Raw genomic sequence first — 14,010 nt, forward strand, 5'->3', positions numbered from 1 at the left:
TGCCCATGCGTTGGGAGGACTTTATTTGCCGCACGCGCCGCCAAATAGTTCAATGTACGCACAGGTCGCCCAAGACTGGGCCGGCCCGTTTTTGTTTTTTCAGTATTCTGTTTCTGTTTCATTTTCATTTTCCCCTTCTTTATTTTTAATTTTTCGTGAAATAAAAATATACAAAATGTATTCAGAGTTTCAATTTTTGTTCAAATATTCAAGAGAATTAGCATTGCAAAATTTTACTCCTATTTCTAAAAATATTAGAAACTTAAAAAACATTGGTTTCTGAATTTCCTCAACATTTAAAAAAATGTTGCAATTTAAAAAAAAATATTTCAGAATTGTTCGAGATTTTTTATGAAAATAATATTTTATAAAATGTCCCATATTCAAAATATATTCCTATTTTAGTGAAAAGTTCACAAAAAAATAATGTTTGCATCTAAAAAAACATTTTTCAAAATGTTCTGAATGTTCCCCTTTTAAAAAATAATAATTTTGTGTTGTATAAATAGTTCATGTTTTCAAAATATTGTTTATTAATTTCAATTACCATTCCCATTTCTAATTTTGTTTGTGTTTTTCCAAAATTATATGGAATTTTCAACAAACAAATCACATTTTTTAGAACTGTCCGGGCTTTAAAAAAAATTATCGTTTCGACAGTTCATATTTCTTTCAATGTTATAAATAATAAATAAATAAAATCTTCTTAAATATTCGTGTTGGCCATTGGTTAGAGCGCGCGTTTGTTCTATCCAGGTTGGATATCTATATCTGTACCCCTACTAATAAAGCCGGGTGCGTTTCGTCGATTTTTCCATCCGTTCACCGAGAAAATTTATTTTTCTATCCGAGGTGGTACTAAATTTTTGTGCCTCCATCTGTATTTTTATGAAATCACTAAATAAGGAGTACTCGTTGCAAAGAACACTCCATCTTCCCAAGTCACGACAAGTGGTGCACATGCAGCGCGCCACTTGTCGCAACCTGAGAGTTTTTACTTTTTTCGTAGATTCGTTTATTCAAAACATTTTATCTCTTAAACCGTGCGTCCAAATCTCAAACCGTTTTCACCATTGGATTCCTCGCGTCGAGATCTTCAAAACTAGATCCCATGTTGATAGGTTTTGACGAACTTTTTTTTCACGAAAAAACCGGACGAAAAAACCAAACAGGGAGCACGGTTTTTTCCCTTTCCGAAAGAGGCACGCCCGTGCCTCTCGCGAAATCACAACCGCGCCTCTCAGGGAAGCAAAACCGAGACTCTCATGGAAAGAAAAAAAACAGAAAACGCGATTTTTCCCTTTCCGAGAGAGGCACGGCCGTGACTCTCGCGAAAGCACAACCGTGCCTCTGGCAAAAGTAAAACCGTGACTCTCACGAAAGAAAAAACAGAAAACGCTTATTTTTTCCTTTCCGAGAGGCACGGCCGTGACTCTCGCAAAAGCACAACCGTGCCTCTCGCGGAAGCAAAACCGTGACTCTCGCGAAAGAAAAAAAAAGAAAACGCGTTTTGTTTTTCCCTTTCCGAGAGGCATGGCCGTGACTCTCACGAAAGCACAACCGTGCCTCTCGCGGAAGTAAAACCGTGACTCTCGTGAAAGAAAAAAAATAGAGAACGCGTTTTTTTTCGTTTCCAAAAGGCACGGCGGTGACTCTCGCTAAAGCACAACCGTGCCTCTCGCGAAAAAAAACGTGACTTTTCACGAAACGAAAAAAAAAGTAAACGCGTTTTTTCGCGCAAGATACAGGAAAAACCAGAACGTCGAAAAAACCCGGGAAAAAACCGTTTAAAAAGCCGCAAACGCGTGCGGAAAAATAAAAAAAAATCTGGAGGGACCGTCCAGAGCGCGACACGTGGCGAATGGCTGAGAGCGCGCCAAGTGACGCTGATCATTGCGAGGCTTCCGAAGGAACGCTCGTTAACTAGTTGCTCCCGTATTTTTAGCAATCACGAATTTCGTACTCGGCCCGCACATGATGTGGCCCGGTAAAGCCAGCCCACTTATTTGCCTGCCCATGTAGCTTCAAAAAGCCTATTTCTTGCCCTGGGCAGTAGATAGTTTGAGTTCGCACGTGGCGTCCAAGACTGGGCCAGCCCGTTTTGTTTTTCCGTCTAATTTTTTTATTTTACCATATTTCGTAATTCAAATTAGTTGAGAATTTTAATTTTTGTAAAATTTTCGAAAAATACTTGAATTACAATATTGTGTTCGCGTTGTCAAAAATATTTGGAACATTAATTCATTTTCTTGTTCTGATTTTTTTTCAACCTAAGAAATATTCCAAAATTGTTTGTGATTTAAAAAAATGTATTTTAAAAAATACTCGAAAAACGAAATATATTCTTATTTTAGTAAAATGTTCACAAATTCAAAATAATGTCTGAGTTTAAGGATACATTTTGTTCTGAATGTTGAAATCATGTTCCGTTTTCAAAAGCCGGACACAAATTTAAAAAAATGTTTGGGTTTTCATAAAAGGTTTTTGTGTTAAAAAATGATGTTATTTCAAAAAAAGCATGCTTTTCCCAAAATGGAAGGAATATTAAAAACATTGTTTGTAATTTAATAAAATGTTCATGTTTCGAAGAATATTCGGCAATTCATATTTAAAGAAAGTATTTTATATCCGACATTGCACTATGTTCTTAAATATTCACGCTGGCCATTGGTTAGTAGTAGGCGTTTGTTGCCGTGGCTAGCGGCACGTGGTCCGGTCTTTAAGGTCACGTGTTTCAGTGTTCCACACGTCGTTTTTTGGATTATAACTCGTGCCTTGCAAATACAGGTTATTGGCCCAGACGCGAACTGTTGTGCGTCCCACGCGCTATTTGACGCAACGAGCATCATATAGTAGCTCCCACACATCTGCCCTAAGAAAAGAAAAAAAAATATGTTCATAGATTTTGTTTCGTCCATTCCACACGTAGCTCCCTAATTTTTTCGGTTATCCCCCCGGTGGGCCAAACTGGACCTACCATACATTTCTTTTTCTGTCGGACGGATGAGTAGCAAAAAAGAGGGGCACGAGGGGATTGAACTATGGACCTTCCCTATTGTGCCCACGCATAAAACCAACTCAGCTAGCTTGCAATTACTATAGAAACAGTCTCATCTTGAAATTTTATACTAAATAACACCAGTTTTTATATGTGCATAAGTTGTCTAAGGAGGTTATGTGAGAATAAGGAGGTTGTTTCGAGAATTATGAGCAGAACGAGGGACTCCACAAATTATTGCTGGAGATAACTTGCACGTGCCAATAAAAGACAATATGCTGGTTGGCTATAATGGGAAAAAATTATGGGCCCGTGCTAATAAAAGAGAATATGCTGGTTTTGCTCTAATAATAAAAATTTTGGGCACGTGAGCGCAAAAATAGTTGAAGAGAATAAACCCTGATAATGATGGGACATTCATGCCTGGTTATGCGCTGGTTATGCTAATGAAACATAATTTATGCGCTGCAATTAGTAATCCATCCGGTTACGTTGTTGTTGGAGAAAGTGGTCGAAGTAACCGTGCCTCGAAGGTCGCCTGCCACCCAGCAACCAGATGAATACGGAACCACAACTCCGAGATGGAGGTCGACCCGGAGGAAAAAAAAGGTACAAGTTGGGTGGTCGCCGCCGCGTTGACTAGCCCCACCACTATTAAGATCTTGCGGGCCAAACATGACCCGTGGGAAGACCGCGGCTCCTCGCTCTATCGCCCACCGCCGTGGAGATCGTTTCTTATGAACACATCAATTATATTTTCCGCCGCTTGTTGCAAAAACAATTATCTCCCTGTTGCAACGCACGGGCATATGTGCTAGTAAAAAGAACATAAAAAGGAAAAAGACGCCACGGTGAACAGTTATTAGCAGCAGCAGCACTGTAACCACCACCAAAGATAACACTCAGAATACAAAAGAGGTTCTCCAAAAGCAACTCCTTCAAAGAAGAAACAATGCACAAGCGTTGTCGTTGCCCGATTGAATATCTTGGGCGTTCACCCGGAGAAAGTCCGAGTTCACCCAAAACAATGCCTTCAACAAGGCGATTGCCAGGTACAACCAATGAAGGCCAGACCTTGGGTTTTCACCCTGGAAATCGAGACTCGGTACTCGAGGAGCACCAGCAAAAATGCAGTCCTCTAGTGCAGCCGCCCCCTGCTTGCCGAGGCTGCTGAAACAAGTTACCATACATCTGGCACACAAACTTCATCACATCCAATATACCCTTCCACCGAAGCTTCAAGACCTCCAATCGTAGCCGCCACGACTTTCCCCATCTCTATCAATGCCTTGGGAATTTTCACTTAGACGTGTCCCATGACACCGATAAGAGAGCGAAGCTTCACGCTGCTCCCTCCTAAGGCCGTGTTTGGCTGATAACAAGAGCGCGGGCGACCGGAGTTTTGCGATCTAGATATCAGGGGCGACATCCGCCAATCCATACAGATCTCTGACTGGGAAAACCGGAACTCGTCAGCTACCAGATCAGAGAGGTCCACATCCGGCACAAAGATGACTTGGCAGAACAAGAATGCTAGGGCCAAGATCTGGCAGAACCAAATCCGGCAAGCCGCCATGAAGGACGGGAGCTCTGCCACGACCTAGCACACCGCCGGACGGGCCCTCGTCTGAGCCGCGTGTGCTGATGAGAGAAGGCCAGGCCATCGACCAGCAGTAACCCCGCCAGCCGCCGGCGCGCCTCGCATGCCTGCCATGGCCTAGATCCGGCGAAGTCGGCTGGAACCAGACGTGGCCGCCACTGCCCGGTGTCGCCCTCCGCGGCCTGTCACACGAACGATGCACTGCCGATGCGCAACCACGCCGGAGTGCAACCGTGCAGTGATGCCCCGCAGCAGCACCACCTCCAGATGCGCCATACCCACCCGCGACAAGCTGACACACAGGAGACGAAGGAGACCCCGCCGCTGCCGGCGTCGGCCGGGGTTCGCCCGGTTGTGCACTGTGGTGGCGGCGAGGAAGGTGAGGGAGAGGGAGGTACCGGCGGCGGAGATGTGAGGCAGCCACCGCTACAATGCCTGCATGCATTGGTGTCAACAGTACGGCCGCCTCATCAACAACAAGCATCGGCAGTAGGCCGCCACCGTCGAGGTCCAGCTTGGGCTGACAACCGTGGTGGGTGTGGTCCCTGACTGCTTCAAGGCCTGTCATAACAGTAAGGACCATGATGCCTGCATGCAAAAGTGTCAAGGCCACCTCGTCAACCAGAAGCATCGACAAGAGGCCACCGCCGTCCAGCTTGGGGCGTCGAAGGGGGCGATATAGACACAAGGAGGAGAAGCAAAAGAGGAGGAGCCGTCGACGTGTGAGGAGGATGCGCGGCGTGACGCATGAGATGACGTGCTCGGAGTACTGCATAAGGAACGCTTGGCTATTTCCAGGCAAATACGACGTCTGCATGCTGGTTTGGTGTGAAGCAGGCTCCCAAGTCACCAAACATATCAACAACAACGTCGAGAAGCATCCCACCGACGCCGGGACCGATGGCGTGTCTTGTCTTCTTCTGCAAAATAGCCATTGTCGTAGTGAGCTGAGCTCGTTTCTATATATGTTTACTCTAGATTAATTAGCTCGTCTGAATGTTTGTTTGCTCTTTTGTAATACTAGCTACCTACGAATAAATGTTGTCGATTTGCAGATCTATATATGTATTGTGCTTCTTTTTGATCGACCATTGCTGAATGTTGATCCCGTGCTTAATGTGTTTGTTTATACAGCAAACAAGTACTCCATCCATCTCAAAATATAGTGCGTATTTGATTCTTTTAAAGTTAAATTTTAATCAAATTTATAGGGCATTAGCATCCATACTATCGATCAGTTCATGGATGCTAATGGAACTGGAATGGTCTTGTCTGACAAGCTCCAATGCCAATGGACTGATATTTCAGAGCAACTGGAATGGTCTTGTCTGACAAGCTCCAATGCCAATGGTGTGCTGAAGTATATCTAACAGGCTTGTCCATTGCTTTAGGCGGGAACAAGGCGCCTTCCTTTTCCCCATGGCCACCAAAATAACGCGAAAACATTGACGCCTACCAACAAATGTAGATCCAGCCTTCAAGATTGTTCTGGAGCTCCACAACAGAGATGCATGGAGTCTTTGGAACGGATAGACTTCCTAGAACGCGAAAGTTTTTTTTTTTTTTGAAGGAGGATATTTTCACAAGCCCAAGTCGACCACATCTCACTTTAAAATGCTGCACTTACAGAAAACTGTTGGTTTTGAAGAACAAGGGGGTTCAGCGATTCTCTGGTCTCATCAAGGACCAAAAGGAGACGCTGAAGAATCGCGCCATCAAAATGATGAAGGTTAGCCTCTGACATACCTCTCAAATCTTAGTTTAGGGATAAAGGTTGGTAGTTCAGAGAAATTTAGTGTTTGACATGCGTGCGCTCCTTTTTGTTGTCTTTCTTTGATTTCGCGCGATCAATGTCGGCTGCTACGGTGGTATTTTGGATGCTGGTGAAACTGATGACGTACAGCGGCAAATCGTTCAGGGTGGATGGTATATAAGGCGAGTTGAACAAAAGCGAGTCAATTTCAGAAGACCATCACATCTGTGTATCCTAAATCAAAAACCATCGGTTTACATTTATTTCTGCAAAAAAAACATCCAATTTGTTGGTGACAGTTTGCAGAAAGCACTAATAAGTAATAACACGAATAAACAGTTATTGATACTGAATCTGACCGGGGGGACCACATTTTTGCTGATATGGCACTTGGTAAGGTTCCTGAAAAAACGGATGTTATTGTCTAACCGAGCTGACATGTGGGATCCATGTGTCGTTTAAACAAAATGAAATAAAAGGAGAGAAGAACGGAGGAGCGATTGTGATAGCTACGGATGACACGAAGACCCGAGATCCTAGGAGCGTAGTGGGGAGGAGAGCCGCGTCGGAATGTCGACGATGTGCCGGGTGCGTTTCCGGTGGGTGCCGAGGCTTGCTGAGGACGTCGAGAGCACGGCCGAGGTCTCCCTGAGTGAGCCGTTGAGGTTGGACGTGCGGAGAGCACAAGCAGAGGAAGCGAGTAACAGCAGTACGCACCCTTGGGGCAGCGGTTATTTGTGGCGGTGAGAGCAACATGAGTGGCGCAAGCTCGGGGCGGCAGTGCGGCATGGGCCAAGATAGTTGTGGCGCACTGGGTGGTGGCTGCCCGAGAGGAGGGTGGCCGGGGCGTGCACCGGGCTGCCAACCTGGTGCCCCTGCTATGTGTTTGGCAAAATGCCAAGGACGTAGATCAGAGGTTGACTGTCATCCATTTTCCCTGGCCATGTGGCATCTAACAGTGGGACCCATCCGTCAGATTTATCATTAAACTGATCTAATCATCCAACCGGCATTTTTCGTAAACTATCGGTACAATGGCGGTGGACTTTTGCAGAAGAAAACTGAATAATGGTGTTTTTTTATTTAAGGTCCATAATTATGGTGGTATTTTGCAATTTACTCAAAAAAGCTCCAACTGGACCCTTTCCCCTTTCCCTCTCACGTCGCTCCCGCGAGCGACTAGCGGGAACCCTAGCTCGTTTTCATACCATCCTCCCTCCACCCTCCCGCTCTGCTCAACACCAGCGACTGGGCGCGGGGTGGCCAGTTGAGCGGTGGCGATGGGATGACGCGGGGCTCCGCGACACGACGGCAGGTGCTCCTGGCGACGACGTGGGCAGGCTGTGTGGGAGCGGAGGCCTCCTGTGTGCTCGTGTGCGGTACGAGGGATGTAAGTTTCGGCCAAATCGAGCGGTGGCGACTCTCCTCCTCCTGGCTACGACGTGCCCTTCCCCATCCTCTGCATGGATCCGGCTGGTTGTACTTCTGTTCTAGCCCTCCTAGCGGCCGAAGGCAATGGTGTTGCCGACATTGGATGGGAGTGGCCAGGGGGCCTACACGGTCAGGTGGTGCCCCCTGGGGGAGCATGCCACCAGGCCGTGTGGCGACCTGATGGCCCCCCTCTGGTCCTTCTTCGCTGCAAACATTATATATTCCAGAAAAATCTCCAGAAATCTCCGTCCAATTCCGAGCAGTTTTATGTCTGCACAAAATACAACATAATGATAGTTCTGTTAAAAACAACGTCGGTCCGGATTTCTTTTCATTCAAATCAAGCAAATTAGAGATGAAAAAAATAGCAAAAGTATCTGGAAAAAATATATACATTGGAGATATATCAGGGTGCGATGTTCCGGAAGGATGCAATAGAGGCTGATGGCTGCAGCAGGTCCCCTTCAAGCTGCGGTTCAGTTAGAGGTACATTCTAGAGAACATATTTCATAGGGCATTAGATAAATTAAGATCAGGACATTTCCTCTTTTGCCGAAGAGATTGGAGGGACACGTGATATGATGAATCACAGTAAGAGCTCAGTGCATTCACACGAAATCAAAAGTGATTTTAGAAGCTACATAAAAAACTAGCATGTTCGTAAAATAAAATAGCATTAAACCAGTACATTACTTTTAAACGGTCTCATGATAACAACAACTCAAATTAGTTTTACCGAATAAACATCAGCTACACTTGAAGTAGGATCCTTCAGTTGGCACATCTTTTTAAGCCACCTAAGTCTTCCTCGAGGGGTCTTTAGAGTAAGAAACATTTCTCGATGTTCAGCTCTAATAAATAATTGAGTAGCAATGAAATGTTCATCACTTCCCTCCTCAGCTCCAGCACCTACAACCAACTCCATGATCTCAGAAATATTGCTTCCTACTCGATCGATCCTCATAGATGTTGCCAAATTGCTTGGGTTCAGATTTTCTTCAAAGTTAACAAGATCATTGAGTTCTGCATGCACGTAATTTGTCTTGAGTTTCATCAAGTTAGGTTCGTTTTTAGAAGATTGTTGTAGAATTGCCTCTTTAGATTGCTCATTAACATACTTATCAATGATGCCTACATCATTTCCATCACCAGGACCTTGCTCACTTCTGATAGTTGCATTGACTTCCAAATTAGTTTCAGGTGATGTTGAACCTAAATCCACCATATCCTCGAACATTATATTTAAAAGATTAACATTCTCGAGTGGCGCAAAACAGAACTTTCCGCAATCTGGCATTACCTGAATAAAATATGAAAGGACAATATGTTTAGGTAAAAATAGATATACAGGAAGCCGTAAATGAAAAGGAAGTTATACCTCCATCTTTTTTGCCCACCATTCTAGACTTGCAGATATTGTATTCATTTTAGTACCCTGCCCTAGATTATCTTCACTCTCCATCAATGCCTTCCATGTCTGGTAGTCTTTCTTCAATGACTCCCACTTACTTTCAAATTGCTTGTGATTGTAGCCTTTTTTTGTTTTTTCATTAAACTTGGCGCATAAGTTCTCATACCCAATACCATTCAAATGGTCGGTTGGTCGATTTCCAGATAAAACCTCATCGGTACAAATATCACAAAAAACTTTAGTAGTGAAAGGATCCCAATCTGATTTTCCTTGCTTGTTTTCATCCATCTACAATTACACAATTTCATATAGTTACAAACTAAACGTCAAGCTCTTATATATCACTTGCTAACTTGCGGATCCTATTAGTGGAATATGTAACACTACTATAAGATTGATGATGTTTAATCTGGAGAGTAATGAAGAAGATAGTTGAGCAAATCAGAACCATCCATGTGTACTATGAGTTTTTATTTGGTGTTCTCTATGTATTTGTGTTAGGATATGAAGGGGGACGGGAAGGTTAGTATCTAAATTAAGTAACTTATGAGAGCGGCTTCACCGACACACTCTATTTGTACGGTCCACTTATACTACGGCAGAGGAACAATAAATATTGCAGGGCTAGTACAAGACAAATGTCAATGGATTATTTTCGGAGTAAGAATTGTCATTTTTGCTCCGCCTTATGTACATTGAATTTAAATTGGAAATTCGGTACATGTTAGGTTGAATGTATGTCTACCTACCCCCACCCCAAATCAAAATTTGCCATAGAAATATAATATGTAATTGTCCCTTCTTTTTGGGGCTAATATCATGTAGCAAAATCTGAATCACTTCGAACAATAATATGAATCCAATTTCCAGGAAGCAGAACAACATGTTTTGAATATCAAATATTGTTTCAGTTTTGCTAATTCTTGGCCACCTGATATTTTTGTGAATCTTAGTCATCTGAAATTGCACAATACAAAGACTAAAATACGCAATCCGGTGAAATATCGATCCGAGGGAGTACTACGCTTTTATTATTTTCAGTTTAAAATCAGGGTTCAACCTTTCCAATAATTATTTCTAAGTATGATTTATTTTTATCTTTTTATTTTTTATCAGGGTTGATCAATTCCTCAAATTCTATCTTACAAAGATTAATTCCATAAATGGAATGGGATGGGAATGGTGATGGTATGATATTGATCCAAAGGTTAAGAAATATGACTGAGATTTATGAAAAATTCAGACAACATAGAAATGGATAGTCCCATATTGTATACCTGATATTTACTCCATTCTGGACATGGATTGACTCCTTGAGTTGGAACTATTTCTGATGTTCCAATAGTTGGTGATGTAACTAAGGGAACAGAATGCCCATTCAGTGCTCGTTGGACATGCTTTGTTGAAAGGTTCATTTGATATGATCCTTGAGTAGTATGCTGAGGAGCATTCAAAATCTCGTCTTCTGATTCTGGATCTGGATGGTGAAACTTACAGTTGGTGCCAAATTTGCATGTTCCGCGATTCATATAGTACGAACATAGTATTGTACCCTGTAGGATTTCACCCCAAAAAAGAGTAATTTATGCAAAATAGGAGTGTTAAAAGCATTATATATTTACAGTGCAAGGAAAGGATATATAAATGAAAACCAAGAAATGATTAGAGCGACAAAACTTCGGTGGACAAGGAACTCGACAACAGGAACACGAATTGCAGAAAGACTTACTGGACGCAGTGGAAGCCCAAGGAAATTCAGCTTCACTTGCTTGACTTTGGTTTTTCCTTCATGGCGGTTGTAGTTGCATGCTTTGTCGAAAGTATACTGAAAAGTGTTTGTATTAAAAGTAAGATTTTTCTAAACAAAATAACACATCACTTTTTAAGGTAACAATTTGGTCCTGTCCTACCAGCTGACAGGGACCGAGTCCAATGTGCTAACCCGGATGCACATATATCATGGCGCAAACAATTTGCGAGTAGTGCTTACTATCATATGGGGCCTAGTTAATCACCCTAGTCCATGTGTGCATCAGCAAACTGATGAAGGCCCGGGAGGTAGCCCCAACAGTCATGTGTCGGGCTGCAATGCATTTTAGGCCTCAAAGGAAATATCGGGGTCTGGTTCACAAACCACGTAGGCTTAGTTGCATTCGGCCCATGTCGACGGATTACTGGAAGTCTCATGCCAAAGGTCATTCTAATATCCAATCAGAAAAATGTCATCCTAAAAAAAATAAAGGGTAATCAAACTTTTGATGATTTGTTCCATATACATGATAAGTTAACTTATGTCCATCAAAGCTGCTTTTATATTCAGCTAAGAAAAAACTACTTTTAGAGGTACAAATCCAATTGAAGTACTCACTCCGTAAAGAAATATAAGAGTGTTTAGGGGGTGTTTGTTTCCCGGGACTTTTTGATGTAGGGACTAGAAAAAGCTCCTCTTAGAGACTTGTTAACCAAACAGGAGGGACTACTAGGGACTAAAAGTTGCTTTTTGGAACTAAATGAAGAAGACTCTCAAGGCGAGTCTTTTCTGGGACTTTTCCAACAATGCCCCTCCATGCACCCATTGGCCCGCCACCCCAAGGTGTTGTTTGGTTGTTATTTTCTATATACTAGAGGTAACATGGTCATTCAATAATCTCTAGGGAGGGACTAGAGACTTTTTAGTCCCTGGAAACAAACAGGGAGGGACTTTTTAGGGACTAGGGGCTTTTTAGTTGGGACTACAAAAAGTCCTAGGACTTATGAACCAAATAGGGCCTTAGATCACTAAAGTTGTTTTTTAGTGATCTAAACGCTCGTATATTTTTTTCAGGAGGAGGGAGTACTCCTTAAATTATATATGTGGATATCTAAGCACCTCTTATTTTTCGGACCTATGACCCAACTTGTAGTATGCAAAAAATTGAATAGGTTAGGGTAGTCTTATGGATTTTATAACTTATCTAGTTGATCGTGCATATATTCATGTGTCATTGTCAAATATAAATACAGTACACTATAGACAAGTGTCTTCTTCTTCTTTTGCGGGGAGACAAGTGTCTTCTCGAAAGAAATAAAATAACCCCAAAGGACAAAATGATGCTATACGCACTACAATTCAGTACACTTTATTACACTATTTTGGTTTAATTTCGGCATCCCTTTAAAGTGGTGCAGCAGGGTCACATTTTCTCATGCATGCTCCGCCGACCCCTACTGATTGATATGCTTATGAATATTCATCAAATGTACTACATCCGTAAAGAAATATAAGAGCGTTTTGATCACTACCAAGGGAGTAAATCAATAATAACAGATGAGGGGTCATGAACTCATGATCCTGATAGCTAACAGGGACATTGACGAGGCAGAGAGAGAGAACGCACCTGCTGCTTGTACTCGGATGAGTTAGATGCTCGACTGCTGTTCCTTCCAACCCAATTATCCCGCTGAAGCCCACGGCTACCATGCATGTAGAGAGGATGATTGAACCAGCAATTCATCCCGTACCTGCAGCTTCCGAACTTGACGTAGTAGGAGCAGTCGCTCTTGCCGGGCCGCAGCGGGTACTCCGGCTCCGGCTGCTTCTCGCCAGTCTCTGAATCGGCCGGCGGTGCGGCGGAGCCATGGGAGGAGGGGTCACCCAACGGAGCGGTGATGCTTTTCTTCTTTATTCTTCTTTTGTCTTCTGAAGGAGGAGTGGTGATGCTTACAGACGACAAGGAGGAGTCGCTCATCGAGCAGTCGGCCTCGACGGGCCACCGCGGGTACTCCGGCTGCTTGATCTCGCCGGTCTCCGAATTGGCAAGATTCAGCAAGGAAGGCGGTGTGGCTGAAGCGACGGACGAGGGGTCTATCGGAGAGGCGCCAATCGTGCAGTCTGGCTCGCTGATCTCGCCGATCTCCGAATTGGACGTGCTGCTCCCGAACTTGAGGTAGTAGAAGCGGTCGGGCTGGCCGGGCCACCGCGGGTACTCCGGCTGCAGCTGTTTGATCTCGCCAGCCTTCGAGTTGGCGAGATTCATCGAGGAGGACGGTGTGGCAGAACCAGGGGAGTCACCCATCGGGCAGTCCGGATTACCGGGCCGCCGCGGGCACTCCGGTTCCAGCTGTTTGAGCTCGCCTGTCTCCGAACTGAACCTGCGGCTCCCGAACTTGACGTAGCAGAAGGAGTCGGGCTGGCCGGGCCGCCGCTGGTACTCCAGCTCTAGCTGCTTGATCTCGCCGGAGTTGCCCATCGGAGCGTTGATTGAGAGGAGAAAGAATGAGGACACACGAACGAACTCTCGCTGTGTTTGCTTATGGGGTCGAGGAGCATTGGACTGAAAAAAGTAGACAGAAGGAAAGAAGACCCATAGGCCTAGACAAAGGGAAAAGAAAAGAAAGAAACCGTACGAACAATCTCTTTTGACTCACTTCCTTAACGCAGAGGAACTTCTTTAGCTTTTTGCACTATTGCTACTTCGCCAGTGAACATGCTCACTTTGTGATGCCGGTGCACATGACAAGCAGAAATTAAGAGGCGGAAAGGCATTCGCCACCCCCCCCCCCCCCCCCCCCCACACACACACACACAAATTCATGAACACTTTTTAAAATCAATGAACTTTTTTAAATTAAAATATGCTTACATTTTGAAATTTGCACAACTTTCTTCCAATTCACAAATGTTGTTTGGAATACAAAATTATATTTAAAATTTGTGATCTTTTCCAAAATTTATGATTTTCTGAATTCGTAACATTTTTAATCTGTATTTTAATGACCTTTTTAAAATAAAATACAATATCTGGTTTTTTCTGAGTTAGTAGTGAGCGAGCGGGAAA

At 43.7% G+C, this 14,010-nt stretch overlaps 1 protein-coding gene across 2 annotated transcripts; it reads right to left on the reverse strand.

Annotated features, from left to right (window-relative positions):
• Window positions 1-7,495: 7,495 nt before the first annotated feature.
• Window positions 7,496-13,523, reverse strand: LOC123179829 (zinc finger CCCH domain-containing protein 43). Of its 2 annotated transcripts, none has more exons than XM_044591720.1 (6): window positions 12,571-13,523; window positions 10,923-11,018; window positions 10,471-10,746; window positions 9,161-9,481; window positions 8,177-9,082; window positions 7,496-8,053 (listed from the first exon to the last, which is right to left on the reverse strand). In XM_044591720.1, exons 1-5 carry the CDS (start codon window positions 13,420-13,422, stop codon window positions 8,504-8,506), a joined length of 2,124 nt encoding a protein of 707 aa, XP_044447655.1. In that variant the 5' UTR covers window positions 13,423-13,523; the 3' UTR covers window positions 7,496-8,053; window positions 8,177-8,503. The 2 variants fall into 2 exon arrangements, with proteins under 2 accessions (XP_044447655.1, XP_044447656.1); XM_044591721.1 differs by lacking the exon at window positions 7,496-8,053 and having other exon boundaries at window positions 8,563-8,805; window positions 8,901-9,082.
• Window positions 13,524-14,010: the final 487 nt, after the last annotated feature.

Source organism: Triticum aestivum, chromosome 1D, assembly GCF_018294505.1.
Source record: "Triticum aestivum cultivar Chinese Spring chromosome 1D, IWGSC CS RefSeq v2.1, whole genome shotgun sequence".
NCBI lineage: Eukaryota > Viridiplantae > Streptophyta > Magnoliopsida > Poales > Poaceae > Triticum > Triticum aestivum.